Raw genomic sequence first — 26262 nt, forward strand, 5'->3', positions numbered from 1 at the left:
AAAATTTATTCCTTTATGCACATGAATGTTTGCCCATCTGCATATATGTGCACCATGTGCATGCCTGGTGCCTGTAAAGGCCAGAAGAGGATATTGGACCCCTTGAAACTGGAGGTACTGATGGTCATGAGTCACAATGGGAACCAAACCTCAGGTCTCTGCAGAAGCAGTCTGTGCACTGAACCACTCAGCCATCTTCTTGAGCCTTCTTTATATGTTTTGAGACAGTCCCAATATGTAGTTCAGGCTGGCCTCAAATTCAGGATCCTCTTGCCTTACCCTCCCCCAAGTGATCAGATTATTACTATGTGTCACCCTACTTGGCTTATGTTAGGAAAAAAAAACTGTAGGGCAACAATAGGACAGGAGACAGAAGACTCAGAAAATAAAACTGAGTAAGTACTATAACAACTAAAACCTTTGATGCTATCTCCAGGCAGAACGAGGAATAATAACAAAAGACAATGGCTATAGGCAGTAACCTTGCAGGCAGCACTGCTCTTTGGGCTAAATAATAACCCTCTGGAAAGCCAGGGTAAGAAAGGAGAGATGATGAGGATGATGATGTCGCTAACCTGGTAGTGCAGTGGTACAAGTCAGTTCATTGGGCAACTGAAATTGGGTAGGGTTCCGCTCCATGGCGGCAGCAATCAGCAGCTCAAAAGGCCGCCGCAGCTGAGGCTGCACATAGTCCGGCTCTGTTGCTACTGGCTCCTCATCCACGTCAATGATGTCCTCATCAACGTCGTTATGCTCAGAGGTGGGGGTCTCTGTGCTGGCGTTGGATGTGGGGGTGCCAGGCCGGCTGGCTCTCCTTTCCAGGATCCGGGCATGGGCAATGGCCTTGAGTTCAGTTTTGCTAGCTGATCTGTCCAACAAGTCAGTGTCACTGCTGGGGGATGTAGTCCGTTTACTGGATTTGTCCACCAGTCCATTGACGTGGCCCAGCTCCTTTTTCTGCTCTCGTTTCTGCGCAAATGAATAGGTGGGCCCATCATGAAAAGAACAAATAGAGATGGGTATACAATGTCCTGCTAGACCACTTATGAAAATTACAAAGTCCCTTACACATCACAGAATCATCCACCTCAGGACCTGGGACAGCAGCCTATTAAAGTTGAGATATATATTTTAATTGTGTGTATTAATATTTTGCCTACATATATGCCTGTGTACCGTGCATGTGCCTGATGCCCATCAATGCCAGAAGAAGGCCTCAGATCACAGAAACTGGAGTTGAGAGCTACCACGTAGACGTTCCAGGTCCTCTGGAAGAACAGTCAGTACTCTATTGCTGAGCCATCACTCTAGCCCTAGATACAGCTATAACTGAACTAACTAAAATGGAGAAAACATGGCAGGAGTGAATTACAGAAAACAGTGTGGGAATTTTGGAACAACTAATTCACTGTATGATACTTAACACCTATATACATATGAAGCACAGGGCAAGCCGCTAACAAACTAAACACAGAACAAATTTAGTGAGATGACGGTAAGAACACTGTAATACAAAGGTCACTGTCACTTACTTGCCTGTGACAAGTACATCCTGACCTACCAATAGGTTTTGAAAATAGCTCAAAACAGAGAAAGTCTGAAAAGGTAAAACAGGCTGGGAAAGCTCACTTTTCAGGGGGATGGCACAGAAAGGTGCCACACGGAGAGAACCAGTGCAGAAAGCAGGCACCCAAGAACCGTGGCTTTCCATCTTAGCTAGAAACTCGGAAAGTGATACTTTTAGAAGGCATGAAATGCAAAAAGACTACAGTGAACTCAGTAGGAATGGAAAGTGGACAATGCAGCTTCCCAAGGCTCTAAAATCAACAAAGTGTCATATTAATCTCCATTTAGTTAGGTCCTGCCTAGGCAGCTCAGGAATTCCTCCATCTGCAAAGTGAAAGCACTGAATCTGTTCCCTCTTAGTGATATGGTGATGATAAAAGGACTGCATCTATAAAAGGCATGGGTGACCTTCCCCAGGAATCATAACAGGACTGACCATCACGAGTTCATGAGACCCAAAAGAAATCTACTTCAATCCATTTCACTATGAATACTGAGGTCAAAGGGGAGTGGTGGTGACGGTGGATAAGGCAGCTGTGGAACCCTTAGGTAGAGAGGTCTATGTGAAAGTGAGTCAGAGCAGCATCTCAGGAGGAACGCCCTATGCTAGGAAAAGAGCATACTGTTCCTAGCAAGCAAAGGTTTCTAGAGAACAAGAGGTAACAGACCTTTAGAATGAGAGAAAAATTTGGTTCCAATCTTGGCTCTTTCAATTCCTGAGTCCTTGGGAAAATAATCTATATTTCATAGCCTCAGTCTGTTCCTTTCCATAATTATGATCTACCACCAGCACTCTTCGATACTTGCATAGCTTAAGCGTAATAACAGTAAACACCTGGCGTACAATGGGCACTAGCAAGTTTTCACCTCTTTTCCTTGGCTGATCCCAACCCTTTAATGTCTAGCTTCTTTGCATAGTAAGTTTCTGAACAGATAGGGCATGCTCTATGAGATGCACAGGAAAGGGCTTTGGAAGCTAGGTAGCTCTTTCTGTTTCTGCAACTGAGGATGTCATCACTGACATCATGTTATGACCAAGAAAACAGCAGTGATGCCACAAGAAAATAAATTCTTTGGTTACACAATTAGTGTGGGAAGAAAGCAGGGTAACCTACAGACAAATCCTAATTATAGCCTGTAATGTAAAGGTGGGATCAAATATAATCTGGTGACACACACGTACTTCCTTTTTTGGGGGGGGGGGAGATAAAGAAAAGTTTAGTTCTTGCTCTCTATAAAAAATTTCAAAGTAGCCAGGTGGTGGCGCACATAATCCCAGCACTCAGAAGGCAGAGGCAGGCAAATTTCTGTGAGTACAAGGCCAGCCTGGTCTACAGAGCGAGTTCCAGGACAGGCTCCAAACTACACAAAGAAATCCTGTCCTGAAAAACCAAATAGTAAATAAATAAATTAAATTAAAAGAAATTCAAAGTAGAAAACAATTAGCCATGCTCATAATTCAGTTAGCACTGACCTAGAGAAAAGGGAAACAAAGAGAAACAGACAACCAGGACAGAGGGGTTCAAAATCTACTCCTTTAATAAAACTGATCAAGCCTCTGGAGACCCCATGGAACTGAGAAGAAGCCTTCTTTTTTGGAGCCACAGATAAGGACACCATATTCAGGCTATTTCCTAAGAGATCAATAAGATCAGACTAAGCCTGTCACTAGTGACTTAACATGGCTCACTGGATTAACATACCCCCTTCTGCCCTCTTTCACATCCCACGTCTGGAGTTTTAAGTCTTACAGTCAACATGGAGAGAGAATAGTGATTCCAGTGTTAGAAGGGACAAGAGGATGAAATGCCCTTAGGATCAAGCCCCTTAGCTCTGAAGGATCATTGCTCTAGGTCTGGCATTCTGAGTGGAGCCTTCATAAAGCAGCATTATTACCTTTCGGCGAACAGTGCACCGGTGACACATCCACTCCCCAGGAGGCAACATCTCTTCACTCAGTGGAGGGTTACTGTGGGGAAAAGACAAGGGCAAGACTAAGTAACTAACCCTTGGATGCAGCTGAAAATAGATCTGGCACAAGCTGCATGTCCCTAACTACTGCTGTGGCCAGTTCTGGAGCCCTGCTAGAGCTCTCATGTCCTTCGAAATGCCTATTTAACAATGTATCATCATCTCAAGGGGGAAACTCCTTGTACAACTTAAAAAGAGAAGCCAAATCCACAGCTGTCGACCCTAGGTTTACAGGAAAAGACATATAAGTACTAGTTGAGAGCCTTAAGAAGCATTCCCAAATTCTGTACTACGCCTTACTCAAAGTCTGAGTCTAAACCCAATCTCTTCTCTCCGTGGTTCAGAACCTTGTCACACAGTCCATTCTAACCTGACAGGCCTCCTCAGGTATCCATGCCCCCAGTGAACATTTGCCACTTCTTTTGTGATACTCTCCTGCCAGTAAAGCTGTACCCCCACCCCCGCTAGCCATTCCTACAGCTTGCTCTAGGCTCCATGGCTTTGTTTGGTCTCGCATCCACAAGCAGTCCTTGTCTTGTGACTCGCTTTGACAAACAGAATGCAAGACCGTTGACATGTTGTAACTTTCAAGCCTGAGCCTTAAGCAATCTGTAGATTCCAACCTTTTATGTCTGGAATGTTCTGTCTCCGAGCTCTGCTAAGAGAGTCACATGGAGGAGGTCTGAGGTACTGCAATCAACAGCTTTAGTTGAACTCCAACAGGTCATACCAATTACTGCTATGAATCATCTTGGACATACCAGAGCAGATAAGTCTCCAAATAACTGTGGTCCTGGCCAACTACATGTACAACAGAAAACCACCAAGCTGACCCCAATTCAAGCCTCTACTAGTCTGTTTTGGGCCACTGCGTTTTGGTAGGTTACCAGACATGGCTTCTTCACCTGCATAGACTACTCACTCCCTGTTAAACAGTTGAGTTCCTTTTTCTCTGTGTATGGGCATGTGCATGAAGTGTTTTGTCTGTGTGTATGTACGTGCACCACATAGTCGCCAGAAGAGGGTGCTGGAGTTACAAGCAGTTCTGAGCCACCTGATATGAATTCTGGAAACCAAACTCAGGTCCCCTGAAAGAACAGGATGCTCTCTCAACTTCTCAACTTCAGAGCCATCTTTCTAGCCTGCCTCCTTGCATTTTTAATAAATGAAGCCTTAATTAAAAACCAGAGCTATATCAGGCATGACATATGCCCAGAATTTGGGAGGCTAAGGCAGTAAGATTGAGATTGATGCCAGCTTGAGCTACATAGTGATTTACAAGCTGGCCTAGCATGCATGAAACTCTACTTCAAAACAAAGCAAAACCCAAGCCAAACAAGCAAAGCTCAAAACCCAAGCTGTGTAGGGTTAGACCTCACAGACCTTTAGATCATTACTTCCATTAAAGTTACATGGAGATTTTATCAAATTCCCAGAAGAGTCACATTTATATTGCTAATACAACAGGTATCTTGTTCTAAAAGTATGATTCCCAGTTAAACAGCAACATCTAGAAATGCATTAGAATGTAAATTCTAGCCTGGGACCATCACTCAGTTGGTAGAGTATAAGTCAGTTGTGGGGTGCCCTTTAAATCCAGGCATGGTGGCTCACACCTATAATCCCAGCATTAAGGAGGCTGGGGGCAGGAGGATCACTGTAGCCTGGACTACACAGTGAGACTGTCTGAACTCCACCCCACCCCAATAAACTGGGCCAACTCAGTCAGTAAAGGCACATGTTGCTACTGAGCCTGACTACCTGAGTTTGAGCCTCCCTCAGAACCTACATGTTGGAAGGAGAGCAAAGTCCTGCAAGCGATTCTTTGGTATGTGGTCAGTCTGTCTCTTAGGGTCTCTCTCTCTCTCTCTCTCTCTCTCTCTCTCTCTCTCTCTCTCTCTCACACACACACACACACACACACACACACACACACACACACACACATTACAATAAATAAAAGGTGCCTTCAATGGTACCCTTCCTCATCTATCAGAACAGTGATTCTCAACCTGTGGGACATAACCCCTTTGTAGGTCACACCAAATACCCTGCATATTAGATATTTACATTATGATTCATAACAGCAGCAAAATTACAGTTATGAAGTAGCAATGAAAATAATTTCAGAGTTTGGGGTCACCACATTAAAGGATTGCAGCATTAGGAAGGTTGAGAACTACTGCATCAGAATATAAACCTGGGTGGCATACGCCTTTAATCCCAACACTAGGACGGTAGAGGCAGGAGGATCTCTGTGTGTTCGAGACCAGCATGGTTTACAGAGTGAGTTCTAGACAGCCAGGGCTACACAGAGAAACCCTGCCTCAAACTATAAAAAAAAGAAAGAAAAAAACCCAAAAATAAATAAAAATTTCAAGCTCCTTACTACTATTAAGACCCCTATAGCCAGGACCTCATCTTTGTCTCCAGTTCCATCAGTCTGCTAGCTTACACAGCCTGTGCTGCTTCTTCTTGTCTCTATTCTTTTAGTGCCAAAAGCCACAACCACATAGGTCTTCTCCCAGTCCTTCAACCAGAATTCTATTGGATAAAGTGTTATTTCTACAAAGTTTTCTCTGAGAGCTCTGGTTCCTTACAGCACCTAAAAAGGGACATATACTGAAAGAATAAGCTTATATAAGAAGTGAGCCCAACCCCTCAAAAGTCAGGAGACCGGGTCATGCCGTTTGGTAGGCATTTGTTTTGGTGGTCAAATCACATAAAAATCATTCATGTTTTCTAAGTCACAAAACAGTGAGAAGATCTGGGCATCAAAGGCCACACTTGGAAACCATCTCACCCTCTACTTTTCTCATTTCTGCCACGCTGGATAGCAAATCCAGGGTCCCCGTATGCTAGACGAGTAGCTCCTTGTTGGTTTTCAAAAGGCCACTTTTATAGCTACTAAGCTTAAGAACAACACATACTCAAATAATAAACAAATAAAAAAAAAGAACGGTGTTTCCACTAGTTTAGTGTGCAACTCTGAAAACTAAATATGCATTCTGGTCTTTATGACTTGCCTGTTGGGAAAAACAAGGTTCTGCCCTACTCCAACTTCTGCACATTCAAATGAAGACGGTGGTAGAGGCCATCCTTCATAAAAGGAAACCACTGAAAGTTAAGTCAGATAATGCCGAGCTTATTCTACCAGTTTCCACTGTGCAGCAACGAGAACACTCTAACAACCAGTGCTGCCTAGACATCAATATGACTCCTAATCATCGAGGCCTAGAAATGGCAGAGTGATGACTTCATGCTATGTTTGGTTTATTACAGTTCACAAAGTGCTTTAGAAGATCTCTCTCTCCCTCCCTTCTCTCCGAGACAGAGTCTTACTAGGTAGCCCTAGATGGCTACAAACTCAAATTCATCTGGTAAAGGCAAGCTACCACATATGGCTTCAGATGCTCTCATTTGATCTTCATTACAGCACTGGAATAATTTTTATTATTTTGTTTTGTTTTTTTCGAGACAGGGTTTCTCTGTAACTTTGGAGCCTATCCTAGAACTAGATCTTGTAGACCAGGCTGGCCTCAAACTCACAGAGATCCGCCTGCCTCTGCCTCCCGAGTGCTGGGATTAAAGTCATGTGCAACCACTGCCAGGCCCATAATTTTTATTCGTAATGTACAGATGAGTAACTGACACATCTGAAACTATGGAGCCAGCCTGTAGTAGAATTAGAACCTAAATCAGTGTCTTGGCTCTTAAATCTTGAAATGGAACTGTTTCCTTTTTTTTTTTTTTAAGAATTATGTATGTGAACACTCTATCAACTTTATGACAGAGAGGGCATCAGATCCCACTAGAGATGTCTGTGAGCCACTATGTGGGTGCTGAGAATTGAACTCAGGACCTTGGAAGAGCGGCCAGTGCTCTTAACCGCTGAGTCATCTCTCCAGTCCGATCGTTTTCTTTTTTTTAAGACACAGTCTCATGAAGTTTCACTACATGAATTTCAGGCTGGCTTTGTTCTCCATGTAGCAAAGATGACTGAACTTCTTGATTCTCTCACCTTTACTTCCCAAGAGCTAAGATTACAGGAATAAACATCTAGCTTAAGACTAAGTGTTTTTTTGTTTTTTTAAACAGAGCTACCTCAAGTTTATTCATAAAAGGAGCCAGACATCTATGGATAGTGTGGAGGGTCATACCCTTCACATTGGCAGACAGACCCTTTTTATGGAGCATTCACAGTGGTCTGAACTGGAGCTGAGCTGAAGTGGGACCTGAACTGGAACTAGCTACAGTGGTGGCCTTGGTGTGGGCTTAGTCTTCGGTTGGCAGAGCCTGTTGGCCCTTCGTTATATAGCCACAAATCTTTACAAACTTGGGTTGAGCAATGAAAACAAGTCAGCAGAGCTTGAGAGTGGCGCCCTCTGTCAACCTGGGCTTAACCTCAGGCTTCACCAGGGCCTAGATGGTCTTAGCATGTGCTTGTTTGACCCATCTTCAGGCCCTTCTTGTGCTTCTTGGCAAACCAAGCTCTTTACAGATTCATAGCTTTGTGAGAGGAGTTTCTTGTGCCTCTTTTGAAACTGGTTGTGCATGGTGTGATTCTTGGACTTGGGCATAACTGCACAGTAACCCGAGTTCCTAAATGAAGTTCCTGGGACTGGAAGGACCAAGTTTTTTTTTTTTTTTTTTAAAGAACCTTTAGTACTCCTATTTCTGAGGATATAGTGGAACATCCTAATATAGAGTACCTGAACCTTCATGCTGAGTATTTTCCTCACTGTCAGTCAACACTCACTGATTCCTACTGTTTACTACAACACATCAAATACAGATCCGGGCAGAGGATCAGACTAGTCTATTTGACCACTCAAACATTTACTGGATACTTACGCCAGGCAATGTGCTAAGTGCTGGAATTTCAGACAGGGTGTTTTTTCCCCCAGAGATCACAGACAAAGGAAAAAGGGTCCCCAGTAACAATACCATATTTACTCAACAAAACAGTTTTTGCAGACAGACCCACACCAGTCATCTGGCATTTCAGTGGACAGCACACTCTCTTTATCATTCATAGCTATTCAATGACAATTCAGTCAGTGACCCTTTAAAGATGGTGAGGTTAAGGCACATATGGATTCTAGAGGAAGCCAGAGTTTTACAAGTATTTATTTCTGCATTTTGGCAACGATGAAAAGGCTCTGGGGAGTAGGGACTCCTAGATGAGTTGCTTAGATACATATTGTAGCATCTTGATTTTTAGATTGCCCCTGAGAACATCCACGTTCTAAGACTGAAGTCCTCCAACAATTGTCTTCTGTACCTGGGTTGTCCTGTCCTGGAAAACCAGTGACTCTTTAGCCAATAGAGCAAGGACTTCTACTTCATTTTCTGGCTTTAAAATAATACTGGGGGTTGGAGAGATGGTTCAGAGGTTAAGAGCACTGGCTGCTCTTCCAGAGGTCCTGAGTTCAATTCCCAGCAACCACACAGTGGTTCACAAACATTTATAGTGGGATCTGAAGCTCTTTTCTGGCATAAAGCTGTACATGCAGATAGAGCACTCATATACAAAAAATGAATTTTTAAAAAATAAAATAATATTGTGAGTTTGAGAGATGGCTCAGTTGGTAAAGCACTTCTTGCACAAGCTTGAGGAGCCAAGTTAATCCAGCACCCAGGGAAAGATCAATCTGGGTGTGATGGTGCACACCTGTGACCTCAGCACTGGGACTCTTCCAGCAGACAGGTATATTTCCTAGAGAGATAGCCTAATGAATAAGTAGCCCTGTCTCAAACACCAAGATGGATGGCTCCTAGGGAATAACAACCAGAGGTCGACCTCTGACCCCCATAAGTGTGTGCCTATATTAAGGGTCTGAGTATTCATAGATTGCATATGCAACTAAAGATAGACGTTTTGATGTTAGTGTGGCTTTCTGTTAGGCCAGAGAAGCCCTATAGATTGCTATTATTTATACATCAACCAATTGGAAAGTTAGTTATGGATATCATTTTTTCAATACTACCCCCCTTTTTGAGACAGGGTTTCACTATAGCCCTGTCTCACCTAGAACTCACTATGTAGGGTAGGGTAGCTTTGAACTTACACAGATCTACCTGCCTCTGTCTACTAAGTGCTGTGATTGAAAGGCATGTGCCATAACATCTGGCCAAAACCAATACTTCTTTTAAAGTCAACCTCTGCTGTGTGACTCCAACATAGCTAGATTCCCATGAACAAATTCAAATGACCCAAATGACTCTATTACTGATGAGACTGTCTAGATTGGTCAATGTCTGGAGCCATACAGAAAAAACTACAGGCATCCCTCACTGGGACACTGCAATGCCTACACAGATAGATTTCTCTGTCAATGATTCAGAGTCCACAGTCAGATGATCCCAACTTACAGTACAGTTTTAGTTCCAAATGCCTTTCCTTCTCTAATGAGGTCGCAGCTCACCACCACAAATGGAAGATGTTAGTAGTTGTCATGGTTCTTGGCTCTCTAATTAAGAGCATCTATTTCAAGTCCTATGCCAGTGTCACTGATCTGAGTCTAACTGCACACATTTCCCTGGCCTATCAATACCTGTGAACCTGCACATTACCATTTACTTCAGACCATCCCCACCAGCGGGACCTGTTGCTCATAGCACTGTGTTAATTACCCATCCAGCACAAGAAGTTCTCCAGTGTGCAACTAGAAGGGGGAGGGGAACACAAGAACAAAGGGAGGAGAGAGAGAGACCATGGAGCAGAAAGACTGCTTTCTACTTCAGAGATCTTTTCTTTGTATTACAACAGGCAGATTAAAAAAATGCAAAACAAAACTGGTGTTGAACGCTAGACATAAAGAAAGGAAAGAAAAGCGAGGTTACTGGTGTGTGGTTTGCAACTACCCACTCATCTCAGCAACAGTGACAGAAAACTGCAATCAATGGCAGCATGAAAACAATGAAAAATCTCACTTAGCCAAAGGTGCAGGTATAGATTAGGACAAAAGGGGAAAATGGATGAAAATATTAAAAAAACAAACAAACTCCATTTTCTCTGAGAAAATATGACACAAATTTAATACAAATACTTAACACTAAAAACACTATCTGTACACAACAGACCAAGAACCTCTCTCCTGAGCTTGTAAAAGAGGTCAGTCACATGAGCTGGTAGGGTCCCTTCTGTCAGAAACCATCAGTCTCCAAGATTTAAATGGCTTTCTAAGCCATTTACAGCAGTTTCAGTTGGAATAAAGTAGCAGACTCAGAAAAGATTTGACACCCCCCTCCCGTGAATGAACATCCCCTGTCTTGTTTTGGTGTGAGATGTGGTATTTACCAAGCAAATAATAACACTAAGCAGTTTTGATTTTTAATTTCATAGTTCACAGGTCTCATCGATCCATCTGAGGTCTACTACTAGATTAAAATCCCCTAATTATATTTAGCAGCATCATAAAGACCAGCAGAAAAAACAATGCAGGCTTAGAATTACGCTCTCAGATTGTCGCTGCTGACCTAGGCTGGGTCAGAAATTGGCAATGTGGTCCAAATCAGGAGCAGAAGGAGAGAGAGCATGAGCAAGGAACTCAGGACCGCAAGGGGTGCACCCACACACTGAGACAATGGGGATGTTCTACTGGGAACTCACCAAGGCCAGCTGGCCTGGGTCTGGAAAAGCCTGGGATAAAACCGGACTCTCTGAACATAGGGGACAATGAGGACTAATGAGAACTCAAGAACAATGGCAATGGGTTTCTGATCCTACTGCATGCACTGGCTTTGTGGGAGCCTAGGCAGTTTGGATGCTCAACTTACTAGACCTGGATGGAGGTGGGGGTTCCTTGGACCTCCCACAGGACAGGGAACCCTGATTGCTTTTCAGGCTGGGGGGAGGGACTTAATTGGGGGAGGGGGAGGGAAATGGGAGGCGGTGGCGGGGAAGAGACAGAAATCTTTAATAAATAAATAAATTTATAAAAAAAAAAGAAAAAAGAAATTGGCAATGTGTCCACGTGCACACACAAAGTAAGGGTAAGGTGATTACTGACAGAACCACAATCATAGTTCAACCTTACAGCAGCCATCTTGATCTAAAGACGACCTCTAGGTCCTCCTGAAAATAAGCCTTTTAGAACTGGAAAGACGGCTCAGGGGGTAAATGTATTTAATGCCCATGCAGAAGATCAAGGTTTGGTTTCCAACATCTACATGGTGGCTTGAACTGTCTATAATTCCAGTTCTAGGGAATCTGACACCTTCTTCTGGTCTCCACAGGCACCAGGCACACATGTGGTGCACAAACATACGCACAGGCAAAATACTCATACACACAAAATAAAAATAAACCCATTTTCTTTTAATCTTAAAAAAAGAAGGGAAAGCAAACATGCCTTTTCAGAAAATATGCTGAACCAGGTATATTCTGGAAAAGCTAAGAGGTGATAGGTAAAGTTTAACTTAAAAAAAAATGTGTAAAATATACATCTGAGCCTATGAGATGGCTCAGAATAAAAGCACTTGTAATGCAATAGTGACAATCCAAGTTCCCTTCTCAGGACCTTGATGGAAGGAGAAGCTACTGTCCTCTCATCTCCATGTGTGCACAACTACTAACATTTTCACTTTCCTTTTTGAGACAGGGTTTCACTATGTAGCCCAGGCTAGCCTCTAACTCACAGGGATATATCTATGCCTCTGCACCCTAAAGTGTTGGGATTAAAAGTATATGCCACTATACCTAGCTATCCCCCTCCCCACCATCACACACAGGGTTTCTCTGTGTAATCCTGGCTATCCTGGAACTTACTATGCAGACCAGGTTGGCCTCGAACTTAAAGAGATCCACCTGCCTCTGCCTCCTGAGCCAGCTAAAAGAAAATTCTTCAGGTTAGAGATATAGTTTAGTTGGTAAAGTACTTGCCCAGCAGGCACAAGGCTGTAGGTTCAATCACCAGCACTGCACAGACCAGACTCAGCAATGCATGCCTGTTATCCTAACTCTTGGGAGGTAGAGCCAGGAAGAGAATTTCAAAACTACCCTTGGCCATATTATGAGTTCTAGGCCCTGCTGGCTTACATGAGACCCTGCCTGTGTAAGACAAGAAATTCTTTTTTTTTTTTTTTTGGTTTTTTCGAGACAGGGTTTCTCTGTGGTTTTGGAGCCTGTCCTGGAACTAGCTCTTGTAGACCAGGCTGGTCTCGAACTCACAGAGATCCGCCTGCCTCTGCCTCCCAAGTGCTGGGATTAATGGAGTGTACTCATTTAAAGATATTAAAAAAATTTATCAACATATCCAAATATAACACTACATACTTCAACAGAATGAAATTTAAGTTTCATTAACTTAAGAAAAACCAGCAAGCTTCCTCTGGACAGCTGTGTGACACTGCCTATTCAAGTACGACCTCTTGAAGGTGAAGAAAAAGGCCACATGGGAGGACACTGAGAGAAAAGGGCCTGAGTGATTCTTTACTAGCCTAACCAGTCACTCAAATCATAAAAGTGCACACTATGGGCTTTCATGCAAAGCCTGAGTGATAGTCTTAACAAGGAGACCAACGAGGTGCCGGGCAACCACAAATGCCCACTGAGAAACTTAGCTATTGCATTACCTCCTCAGGCACACATCCTTCCAAACTAGCTGACTGCGCCCCAAGTTTTCTTGCCTTCTATGTAGACCTGGCTGTGGCATCCTCCTAGCAAAGGGCAGCTGGAGAAAGCATCGCAACAGCACAGGAAGAGGAGGCAGGGAAAACACCAGAGTTCAGCCCGTGTTTGCCTCTGCTACAACATCTATCATCTGGCTGTTCTCGGAATTTTTATGTCTTTGTAATAGATGGGTTGGCTTTACTCTTTCACCTCCTGGTTGACACTACAGCCTACCTATCTTTGGGAAAGGGTCAACATTCTGACCTCAACAGTAATTTTTCTTCTTCTTTTTTTAAAGACAGGGTTTCTCTGTGTAGCCCTGGCTCTCCTGGAACTCACTCTGTAGACCAGGCTGGCCTAGAACTCACAGAGATCTGCCTGCCTCTGCTTCCCAAGTGCTGGTATTAAAGGCATGCACCACCCTATCTAGCAACAGTAATTTTTAATACTCCTGAAGAATATTTAAATGTCAGGAAGAACAACTATATACTTTGTAAGAGTCTCAGAAGTATGAAAAGTACTATTCTGATATCAAATTTTTTGTTGTTTTGTGTGAGAAAGGTTGGCCTTGAACTTGTGATGCTCCTCTCACCTCAGCTTCCTAAGTGCTTGAATTTCAGAAGTGAGCAACCACATTTAGCTTCTGTCACCAAATTTTAGAGGACGACCAAGGAAAAGATAACAGCCAGACCAATCTCATATTACAGAAACAACTCAGCAATCTGGGCCAGCTATCAATACTGGATAGAAAATTCCATTAAGGCCTACAAAGCTAAAAATACTAACAATATCTTTTTCTGGTTCTTTTTTTTTTTTTTAAAGACAAGGTCTCATGAAACATATAGCCCAGGCTGGCCCCAAGGCCCCAATCCTCCTGCCTTGACATGTGTGCATGCACACACACCGCAGTATAAAATTGAACTTAATTTAGGCAGCAAGTTTGTACTTAATATAAAAGAGACTCTTTGGGGCCGGAGAGATGGCTCAGCGGTTAAGAGCATTGCCTGCTCTTTTCCAAAGATCCTGAGTTCAATTCCCAGCAACCACATCTGTAATGAGGTCTGCTGCCCTCTTCTGGCCTGCAGGCATACACACAGAGAACATTGTATACATGATAAATAAATATTAAAAAAAAAGAGAGAGAGACCCCTGCCTCATTTGCCACCCTCTGACAGAGGAGGGAGACTCTTATTTGGGCCCTATAGCATCAGGCTTGCTCCCCACCCCCCAATTCTCCTCATAAACCTCAAAGCTCCCCATCCTTTAGGACTTAAGTAATCTCGACATGCTGTCAGGCTGTGCTCTTGTGGTTTGATGCCACTGCTAAATGCTGACTCGGGCTTCCAAACCCTTCCAGTTACACCTCTAGTGACCTATTTAGAAGCTGAACACACCTCTCAGAGATAGAGAACCATAATTTTTTCCCTTTGGCCCACTTTTGGGATATCTGTGCATATACAAATTTAAGTAATTCAACAAGCATGCAAGCCCTAAATTTGAGTTATTTACCTTACTGCATATACTTTGCTAATATACAGCCTATTTCAACACCAAAACCACAGCCTGCAGAGAGGTCTGATATTAACAGATTAGCCAGGTCTGTCTATTCGCTACGTAACAAATGGCTATGCTAGGCAACCAGGAGGACCACAGAGGAAGGATTAAGTAATCACAAATGACAGAATAAAGCAAATGTTAAACAGCTTAAGTCAGTGACAGAATTCTCCCAAAAATCATTTAAGAGGATGCTCTTTCAAAAAAGATGGCAAGCAAAATTAAAGGAGAGAATATGCAACCAACCTATTCCAGATAACATTCAGTGAGGTTAATGGAGTAACATTTTCATAAACCAGTACTGATTATTTTCTACTGAAAAAGTTCACCACAAAGTTTTACGCTAATCCTTATCTTCCCAAAAGGGAAACAGCAGAACTCTAGCTGATGGCTTATGATAGAAGCCCACAGTGGGTTAGGTAGTGGTAGCCCTTTAATCCCAGCACTCAGGAAGTAGAGGCAGGTGAATCTCTGAGTTTGTGGCCAGCCTGGTCTATAGAGTGAGTTCCAGGACAGCAAAGGCTACACAGAGCTGTAGCAAGCGCCCCCCCAACCCCCCCGCAAAAAAAAAAGTCCATGGTAGATCCCTGTTACTTAACTTCTAATGCAGGGCCAACTCATCCCAAGTTCTCAGTATTTTATTAGCTTCTTTGCTCTGCACAAACACAGGAGAAAAATAATATCCGACATCTTTGTATCGGTCAGAACTGAGTGAAAACCTCTAATTCAGGTGTGCTGGTGTTGCTACAATCTGGATTCTACCTGGAACTCAAGCTCATTGGTAACTTTGAGAGGTTCCCTTGCCTGGCCTGGAATCTGAAGTGAGGTTTCTGGGCTGTGATATAAACAAACAAATAAAGAAAGATAAAATATTCCAGTCCATAGAGACACCTCTTGTTCATGCATGCTGGTTTCAGAAGGAGTCTCACAGAGCAGACCAGGGAGACTAGTGTTAGGTTCTGGCACTCCCCAACTTGCTGGTACTGCACTGGTGTTTTGGTCTGTCAAAACTAGCAAACACTTTTGGAAGATATCCCATATCCATATAATTTTTTCAGAAAAAGAAAGGAAAAAATTAAATAGTAAAGTGAGTGACATATAGGGAAGCAAATGTTATTGGAGGAAAGGAGCAGCCATGAGGTGCCACCCTCACAGAATAGCCCATGTAGCATTTCTGCTCCCCAGCCAGTGTTATTTTGCATGCCTCTCACATGAAACCATATGGGAAAGACGCACTGTTCATTCAGTACAACAGCAAATGGAAGGAGAACGCTGAAGGAGCTGATAAAGTTTGTCATTACCTGGGAAATCTCAACAGTTTGCAAGACGTACTTGGAATTTGCTTATTGTGAATTTAACAACTGTTCTATGTAGTAGTGAATTTGGTTCCTTCTTACCAGAGATTTAAAATCAATAAACATCTTATTCTCAATTTTTCCTACCATAGAGATGTGCTAAAACCTCATCTTTGTTTTCGTTTGCTGAGACTGATGATTCTGATAGCCGGAAATAGCAGGCAGGAGAAACAGTCACCATCTCACTCTTCTTAACTGCCTGCAAGTCACGGGAAAAGTAGTCAACAAGTGACCTGTGCAGTGTCCCGGGCATGGTGACAAATCAGGAACACCAAAGTGACTTTCTGAAATCCCATCTAGGGCTGTACTGAATACAATGTCCTCCTCTTTCAGGAAACTGGCGAGGGGACAGCTGTACTCCTGTCCTGTGTTTCTTGAGAGGCAAGCATTATGTAGAGGTGTCTTATTAAGTGTCACCTGTGTGAATGCCAATGCTGATCATCATGCTGTACTTCCTGGGGCCCTTACGTCAGAGGAGGAATCCAGCGGTATGGAGGGTGGGGTGGGGGAGAAAAGTTGAGGAATGAGATAGTAGAGATAATTGATTTTAATCTGTCTTCCATTCTGTTGATCTGGAATTCTGGCATCTTAAAGCAAGACTACTGGGGTTGGAGAGGTAGCTAAGTAGGCAAAAGGCCATTGAGCCTGATGACTTGTGTTTGATCCCTACGTGACTCCCGCAAGCTGTATCCTGACTTCCATACAGGAGATGAAAGCACACTTCCCCTGGCCCTAATTAAAGTAAAAACCCGATACTGGTTTTAAGATGCTTGTACTAGGGGCTGGAGAGATGGCTCAGTGGTTAAGAGCATTGCCTGCTCTTCCAAAGGTCCTGAGTTCAATTCCCGGCAACCACATGGTGGCTCACAGCCATCTGTAATGAGGTCTGGTGCCCTCTTCCGGCCTGCACACAGACAGAATATTGTATACATAATAAATAAATAAATATTAAAAAAAAAAGATTCTTGTACTAATTACTGTTAGAAGCCTAAGGAGAATGTTGCACTGAGTGGTCCACTTAACCACACACCCAAGGAAGTGTGTGCGCACCGGAGATTAAAGACAAATTCAGAGATGGATTACTTTTTTTTTTCCTTTTTAAAGAGTTTCGAGTATCTAAGGTTAGCTTCAACTCCTGATCTTCCTGCTTGAGCACCGGGATCATAGGTACGTACAACCATACTGTTTTATGTAGTGCACGTAGTGCCGGGAACTTCTTGGATGTTAGCTAGGCAAACAGTCTACCAATTGAACCATATCTCCAAATATTTCTCCAAAGGTAACTCCTAGCCTTAGATTTTTTATTGGTTAGGAGCCACCCTGAAATGTTGAAACAGTGTTAAATCAAATCACAGAGTAAGGTTCTCTTCACTGAGATGTAATAATAAAACACAGACACACTCTTATTTGCTGTATGTATATATAATTGTGTGAGCATGTACGTGGAGGTCAGAAGGCAACCTGTACAAATTCATTCTCTGTGCTGAGCGTGGTGGTGGTATGTCTTTAATCCCAGCAGGCTAATTTCTGAGTTCAAGGCCAGCCTAATCTACAGAGTGAGTTCCAGGATGGCCAGGGCTATACAGAGAAACCCTGTCTCAAAAAAACCAAAAGTTAAAATTGGTTCTTTACCCTCACATGTGGACTACAGGGATAGAACTCAAATGTGGGAGTGAAATTCTGAGTGAATGTGTGCACAGTCATATTAAGGACTCCAATGCCTCAGGCACGGGAATGACAAAGTCTTCCCAGGGCAAAACTCAGAGGGATAGTAAAACTTGCCTCTGGTCCAAGTGCAAACGTTGATAGTGTGTGCAGCCCACACTAGATATTTACATTCTGAAGACTGTTGCTGAGATTAGTTGAACCTGCTTCCTTGTTCAGCTATATATAATACTCTGCCTTCTTGATAGCTATAAGTAGTAGCCTGCCTCCCTGTTCAAATACACACACACACCCAAGAAAAGATGAGTTAAGGGAAGTAAAAAGATACCCAACAAGATGATAGAATATCTACAAATCATACATATGACAAGGGACTTATATCTGGATCTCTTATAATTCAATAAATAATAACAATAAACAACTAGGATGTAGCTCAGGAGTATATAAGGTCTTGGGTTTGATCCCCAGTAATGCCAAAAATGTTTTTGAAAAAAAATTTAATTAAAAATGGATGGTGGCGACCAGGTGGTGGCGGCACACGCCTTTAATCCCAGCACTCGGGAGGCAGAGGCAGGCAGATCTCTGTGAGTTGGAGGCCGGCCTGGCCTACAAGAACTAGTTCTAGGATAGACTCCAAAGCTTCAGAGAGATCCTGTCTTGAAAAACCAAAAAAAAAGACAAAAGAAAAGAAAAAGGATGGTGGCACACATCTTTAACCCCGGCACTCAGAAGGCAGAGGTAGGCAGATCTTTGTGAGTTTGAGGCCAGTCTGGTCTACAAAGGGAGTTCCAAGACAAGACAGCCAGAGCCACACACTGAAAAAATAAGTAAATAAATAAATAAATAAATGAAGAAGCGAGGCTCATCCAACACACAGCAGTGGCCCATCTACCTCTGTAGCCCAGGCTGGCTTTAAGCTGGCTATTTCACCACTTCTAGCATCCTAGAGCTACACAGAATTCTAGGTACCAAGACCAGCAGCACTGACCACCTGAATCTCCTTTCAGTTCTAACTAGACAATTCCTCGGTCCTTGAAAAGTCTTCTGTTTTGTTTTGTTTTTTTGAAGGGTTTCAAGACAGGGTTTCTCTATGTAGCCCTCAAACTCAGAGATCTGTCTGCCTCTACCTCCCTAGGGCTGGGATTAAAGTCGTGCACCACTGGGCCCTTGAAAAGTCTTAAAAACGAAACCCAACACTCTTGGAGGCACACCTGACTGAGAATTTATAATATGACTGAGAATTCATAATATATAATATGATCCTCATCTCCAGATTTAAAGATAAGATAGATCTAAACACATTTTTCAAATATTTATGACTGAAAAAAAGTATACAAGTTAGTTACAAAGGCCAGAAGCTATCCTGCATGTTGGTGGTACGCATGTGTAAATTACTGTGAAACCCTTTGGGAACAGCAGGAGACTGACATAGAAGATTGTTGAGGTTATAACTGCAGCTCACCTTTCATTGAGTATGGTCATTTCAGAATAGGTCCCAAATTTACAAAACAATTTACACCAGTGCCACTAAGTAAACTGTACAAAAACTGCCATCGAGCCAGGTGTCCACAATCTAATATAATCTCAGTACAGGAGAAACTTGAGTTCTTAGCCAGCATCAGCTATATAGTGTAGCCTAATCTCCAAAACGAAACCAAGCCAACCACCTGGGCTGGGGATATAGTCAGGTGATGAAGCGCTTGACTAGCACATGAAAGGCCCTAAGGTGGATCGCTGCACCAGAAACAACAAATTTGTCATTTCACAGAAAACTTTTTTCCTTTTAATATATCTGCTATTTCCCTTTTAAACTCAAACCATTTGGGTCACAAATATACCAAAATTATTTTTAATAAATTATTTTTTATTATTTTTAATTATACCTTATTTGTTTTTAATTTAAAAAAATTAATGTGCTTGGGTACCATGTGCACACTTGATGCCAAAAGCCAAAAAAGGGTACTATAGTCCCTGGAGTTACATACTGTTGTGAGCTGCTAAGAGGGTGCTGTGAATTGAATCCATATCCTCCAGAAGTGCCAGTGTTCTTAATCTTTACCCCACCCCTAACTCCCTTTGGGACAGGGTCACACTATGCATCCCTGGCTGGCCTAGAACTCACTGTGTAAGATTAGGCTAACCTTAAACTTGGAATGATTTTCCTGCCTCTGCCTTATTCTAATTGTGTGTGTGTGCAGATGAGTGTGCATGTGGAAACCGGAGGCTGATGTTGGGAATCTTCCTTCATTTCTCTTCTACCTTATTCTTTAAGGCAGGGTCTACCATCAAATCCAGAGCTCACCAACATGACTAGTCTTGCTAGCCAGCTTGCAAGAGATCTCATGTCTGGCTTTCCTAGGCTGGACTTTCAGGTAGCCTGCCACACACACACCTGGCATTTATGTGAGCTTGGTAGTCAAAACTTCAGTCCTCTTGCTAGCACAGCAAATGTTTTAACTGCTCTGCTGAGCAATCTCCCCCTCCCCTGCCCTATTCTAATTTTCTTTTTAATGTGCACTGGTGTTTTGCCATGGGTGTCAGGTCCCCTGGAATTGGGACCGTTGTGAGCTGCCATGTAGGTGCTGGGAACCAAACCTGGATCATTTGGAAGAGCAGTCAGTGCTCTTTACCACTGAACCATCTCTCCAGTCCCTATTCTAGTATTTTTAAATAATCTTTTTTTTTTTTTTTTTTTGGTTTTTTTGAGGCAGGGTTTCTCTGTGGCTTTGGAGCCTGTCCTGGAACTAGCTCTGTAGACCAGGCTGGTCTCGAACTCACAGAGATCTGGCTGCCTCTGCCTCCCAAGTGCTGGGATTAAAGGCGTGCGCCACCATCGCCCGGCTTTTTAAATAATCTTTATCTTTGTACTAACCACTCATCTCCTAAGATTAACAGCCAAGCCCCACATAGTCAGAAAGCATACATTATGAACCTGAGCTCAAGTTGGACTTTCCGTTTTCAAGTGGACTCTTATAAACACAGCTAAATCCCAATTCATCACATAAAGACAAATAAGTAAATAAAATAAACATAAAACCAACTTAGGTACTTGTGTATTGTGATGTGAGATTACCCTCGGTATGCTATGAATATGCTGTATTACTACTGGTTAATAAAGAAGCTGCTTTGGCCTATGGTAGAGCAGAATATAGGTAGGTGGGAAAACTAAACTGAATGCAGGGAGAAAGAAGGTGGAGTCAGGGAGAAGGGAGCCAAAGGAGAAAGACGCCAGAACCTTACTGATAAGCCAGAGCCTCAAGGAGATACACAGATTAATAGAAATGGGTTAACTGAAGATGTAAGAGCTGGCTAGAAATAGCCTGAGCCACCTGCCAAGCAGTGTTGTAATAAACAGTTTCTGTGTGATTATTCTGGCCTGAGCAGTCAGGAAACAGTACAGTCTCCGCTGGCATTGTGGGATGATATCAGCTCATGGGATAGAGTGAGGGAAAGGAATTGACGACACTGTCCCTTGCAGTTTCTCGGGACCAGATTTCCAAGTACTTTAATGTCGAAAACAAGTTCACAAGATTAAAATAAATAAATAAACCCTACATATTTTGATTCACTGGTTGACTATGAACCAAACACATCATAATCAGAAAATTCTTAAAAGTTTAGAGGGAAAGATTTTTTTCAAGGCAGAACACTTCTAGATGCTATTGTATGTGTGAAACCTTTGTTATGACTCACTGGAAATTAAACATGCAAAACTCCAAGTGAGCTTAGTTTTGCCTGTGCACAGAGACCTTTTCACTCTTATTCTTCGAAAACCTCATTTTGAGTCTTGCTGCCAACACCAGAGAGAGGAAAGCCAGCCAACGATTCCAAATATAACACACAGAGGCAAATGCTACAGAAATCTGTCTGACGGGAAGGGACCACGCTGAGATCTACTGAAGTGGATACACTTCTCAATCAGACCATTTTGGTCCCTGTCTGTCTCGAGCAGAATTCCATGAACCGTTTCATGAGAAAAATACCCACTTTCCAGTAGCCTCATTACTGCTGCTGTGGTACTCACTCTATCAGTGACAACAGTCCTTCCCAACTCCAACAGAAAGATGCATCATCAGCATCTACCAGTCAGCCTGCTTTTTTTTCTTCACGAATAAAATTAAACTGGGTGGTAGTAGCACACACCTTTAATCCCAGTGCTGGAGAGGCAGAGGCAGGTGGATCTCTGAGTTTGAGGTCAGCCTAACTAGAGTGAGTTCCAGGATAGCCAGGGCCCAGGGCTACACAGAGAAACCCTGTCTTGAAAAACCAAATAAATAAATAAATAAATAAAATAAAAAATTATTTTATGTGTATGGGTATTTTATCTACATGTATGTCTACTTGTGTGCTTGGTACCCACAAAGGCCAGAAGAGGGCATCAGATCCCCTGAAACTAGAGTTATAAATGGATGGTGGTGAGACATCCTGTGGATGCCTGACTGGAACTCGGGTCCTCTGGAAGAGCAGCTAGTGCTTTTATCCGCTGAGACATCTCTCCAGCCTAGGTATCCTCTCTTTAACAGATTTTTAGGGATCAGACTTCAGAAGGCTCAACTTATGCACGACTGTGATGACAAAGCCAGAATCATCAGGGGACAACTGAGAACTTTCTAGTTCTCTGGGGCAGGCACAGTAACCCTACTAGCACGCTGAGTTTATTAATACCACGCACAGGACAATTCATTTTCTAACACAGAGGTTTGCCACAGAAAACCCAGAAAAGACCTAATTGGACTGACTTTCCACAGTCCATTAATTCGAGAGAAAAGGTGGCCCAAACACAAGTTGTGAGCAGTCCTTTCCTTCACTCAGGTAATTTATCTCAGAAAAACCTGCCGTTTGGTGCTATGTCTTTTTTTTAAAAATATTTATTTATTATGTATACAATATTCTATCTGTGTGTATGTCTGCAGGCCAGAAGAGGGCACCGTAATGTCTGGTGCTATGTCTTAAGCCCAAGAGATAAGGTTTGCCTAGGAATCACTTCTGTCTAGGCTTGGTTTTTCAGGCTTAAAATCCTGGTTACTTGGGAAGCTGTGACAGGAGGGTTAACAGGCCCTACCTAGGTTCAACCCAGCACCATCCCATCAAAAGAAAGCACTTCTGGGGCATTTTAATATATACTGATTACCATAAAGCATACTGGCAAAAAAAAACCCAGCCATACAAAGGACTTGTCTCACAGAACCTTTTCTTTTTTTGTTTTCTTTTCAGACAGGATCTTTCTATATAGCCCAGGCAGGCTTGGAATTCTCAGTACTCTAGCCTCATCCTTTAAAATGCTGGGATTACAGGCAAGCAAACACCTACCCAATATCTCATAGAACTTTCAGTGAAGATAGCAGCACTGAAATTATGATCCATAGCATTCATAAAATTCCAATTCCATTCTCACACACTCTGTACATAAGGGACACATGCTATCTAAGTCATGTAGTTTCAGCCAGTTCAAAGGGGAAACAGGAGAAAATACAGCTCTACCTAACCTCACCCCCATACAAATAAGCAAACACAGGAAAACTATTGGAAACACACTCAGGAATCAAAACCTCAACATTAACTGCTTAACCTCACAACTCTGGCTGATTTAGTACTTCAATTTTATTGGAGAATGTAGTTTAAAAAAACAGAAAAGTGGGGAAATCCTCACTTATGAAATGAAAGCACCCAGGGAATTCTATTTAAAAGATGTTTTCCTCCTCTTTCACTAATACTTAGAATGTTTTGTGACTTAGAGAAGAACTCAGATAAGTTGATGGTACATTCACTCAGTACTGACACCTTCAAGGGAGAACTGAAGATGTGAAACAAATCCTACTTCATTCACTACCATTTTTAAATCTCTGATTACCAGTTCTCATTCATGATCTCAGACAGGGGAAACAGTCAATAACATGCGTAGCCTGAGTCTCACTGTCCCTCCCGCTTTCTCCTTCCAGCTAATGCACAAACTGCAGTTAAAACTTAACAAGATTTACTCTTAAAGACTCAGAGTTCAGCTTTTAAGAGTTTAAAAGCCCAACCTTAGGCAAAAAGATAGCACATTTTTTCCATGTCTCAAAACTTTTTTTAAATTAAAGGTTTACTTAAGAGCCAGTAAGATGTCTCAAGAGGTAAAGGTACTTGCTGCCCCATATGGTAACTTAAAATCCCGAGTCCAGTCCCTAGGAACAACAGCAGTGGAGAGCACTGAATCTTGAAGGCTGTCCCCTTACTTTCACCTGGCAACCCCCCCCCCAATATATATATGATATTTGAGACAGGGCTTCTTTGTGCAACAGCCTTAGCTGTCCTGGAGCCAGGCAAGTCTTGAAGAGATCCACCTGCCTCTGCCTCCAAAGCACTGGGATTAAAGGTGTGCACCACCACATCCTGGCAATAAATGTAATTTATAAAAAGAACTAAAAGTAATGTATGTATGTATGTGTATGAGTGAAGGTATACATGTCCAAGTGCATACTCCTGAGTTTGGAAAGGTTAGAGGGCACTGCGTGTCCCCCTCCATTATTCTCTGCCTATTCCTTTGAGAATTCTGGGTGTTTTCTCAGTTAAGCTATGACCTGGACCAACCTGGCTTCCAGCAAGGCTAGAAGCCAGCTAAGTATCAGTAATCCCGAGTCTGCCACCACCCCTAAGATGGAGCTAATGGCATTTGCAGGACCCCCAGTTTGCCGTGTGGATGCTGGGATCTGAACTCTGTTCCTAATAATTGTCAAGCAAATGCTCCTAAGGTGCTTCAGATTCGCCCTAGAGGTAATAATTAAAATATTAGCCCAAACTTAAAAAAAAATACAGCTAGATATGGGGGTGCACAGCTGTAATCCCAGCATTCAGGAAACTGAGGCAGGACGATGGGCATAGGTTGGAAATCACCCTGGGCGACATAACAAGTACTAAGTCAAACCAAACAGGGATACACAGCAAGACTGTCTCAAAAAAAAAGCAAAAAACACAGAAAAAGAGAGAAGAAATTGAAAACACAGTCCTAGTCATGCATTAGATAAGTACAACAAAAACCATAATCAACACAGACTCAGGTTCAAATCCCTCCTGTGCTCAAGAACAGCAAGGGAGGGATAAGCGATGATGTGTTCTTTTGAGACTGCCGGGAAAATGGTTGTGAGTTCAAGGCCAAGCAGGGCTACAGAATGAGGCCAACTTAACCCACCCCAAATAAAAAGGAATAGCAAGAGAAACTGGATCACAGATATTTTCTCCAGGTGGATTACATTTTAGAGGAAGTAAAGGCTAAAAACAGAACCCACGGGTCCTTACTGTTGTCATTACTCACTTCATAATAAAAATTTAAAGATCAGTAGCAAAGCTTCCTCCAGGATAATAATCTTTGTCCCTGGAACATTACAAGCCAAGATGGGGGTGCCCTCCTAGGCAAAAGTGTCTTGGAATTAGTAATGGGAATGTCTCACGTAACTTCTGACCACAGTCTTAATTTGCCGAGTATCAGTCATCTGTCTAATAAAACCTGCAATTAGTACAAATGCAGCAGGCATTATTCCACAAACTAAGCGAGGGAATGTGGATGGAACTGTGGAGACCTTAAACACTTTTTTAAACAAGGGATTTAAAAATAGGCAACACCAGTTAAAAAGGGCAGCACAAAAACCAAAAAAAAAAAAAAAAACACAAACCCAAACCAAAAGAAAATAACAGGACCCCCTTTCCTCCCAATTTAAGTGGGAACAAACAGAACAGCCCCTCCGTTCAGAAGCTAGCCTCAGTCAACTGTTGCTGAACAGAACAAGAGGCCACCTGGGTTCCAAGTACAGATGTGGGGTTTTTGTGCAGGGCAGAAAGGTGGTCTGGGGGCAGAAGATAGTGAAAACTATCTTTTTTGCCAGATCGTTCCACGATGAGAAGAATCAAGCACCCTCACCCGGCGATCAACCCCATCCCCCCTCCCCCACCCCCATTCAGCTGAGGTGAGAGAATGGACTGCTTTCCAGCTCTCAAAACTGCCTTTCTGGAGCCACCAAATACAATCCTGCCCCAGCAGCAAAGAATTTTGTGGAGAAGGGCTCGTTGATCCAGAGCAGAGAAGAGAAATCGGCGCCCAAGGGCAATTTTAATTGTCTAACTCGGCCCGATTTCCTAAGAGGCAGCAGAGCAGGGAGGGAGGAGCAAAGAGGGAGGAGGGAGGCAGCTCTGGAGTGGCAACAGGGGGCAAGCTGCAGAGAAAGGGATCAAGCCGGCGAGATCCCAGCCCTGGCTCTAGAGGAGCTGCTGCAGAAAGGGCTCAAAGGCTACCCGCACCGTTCTCCCGGAGACGTTTGCAAATCATATATGTAGCCAAAATGGCGCTGAGAATAAAAATATAATTTAAAGGCAGGTCGCCATATTGTAAACAGAGAGGCAAAGAAGTGGACTCGAGAGACATCCTCCATGATTTCCTGCACCGGCGCAGGCACCCGCTCGCTTGGGTCTGAACCTTGGCGAACTGGGTGGCCGAGAGCTCCGCGCACCAACCCCAAGGAGAGCTCAGGCGCAGGCAGGAGCCCAGAGGGCGGCGGGAGCGCG

General features: G+C 43.0%; 1 protein-coding gene across 2 annotated transcripts in view; it reads right to left on the reverse strand.

Moving 5' to 3' along the window:
• Positions 1 to 26262, reverse strand: part of Phf12 (PHD finger protein 12) — a 47233-nt gene that overhangs the window by 19256 nt on the left and 1715 nt on the right. For both annotated transcript variants that reach the window (XR_012912329.1, XM_075991518.1), the window contains exons 3-4: positions 3463 to 3535; positions 576 to 969 (exon numbers count right to left, since the gene is read on the reverse strand). Coding sequence is in view for 1 of the 2 variants with exons in the window: in XM_075991518.1 (XP_075847633.1) it covers positions 576 to 969; positions 3463 to 3535 (467 nt within the window). In the remaining variant the exon portion in view is untranslated. The remainder of the gene's footprint in view (positions 1 to 575; positions 970 to 3462; positions 3536 to 26262) is intronic.

The sequence above is a fragment of the Microtus pennsylvanicus genome, chromosome 11 (assembly GCF_037038515.1).
Source record: "Microtus pennsylvanicus isolate mMicPen1 chromosome 11, mMicPen1.hap1, whole genome shotgun sequence".
Lineage (NCBI taxonomy): Eukaryota > Metazoa > Chordata > Mammalia > Rodentia > Cricetidae > Microtus > Microtus pennsylvanicus.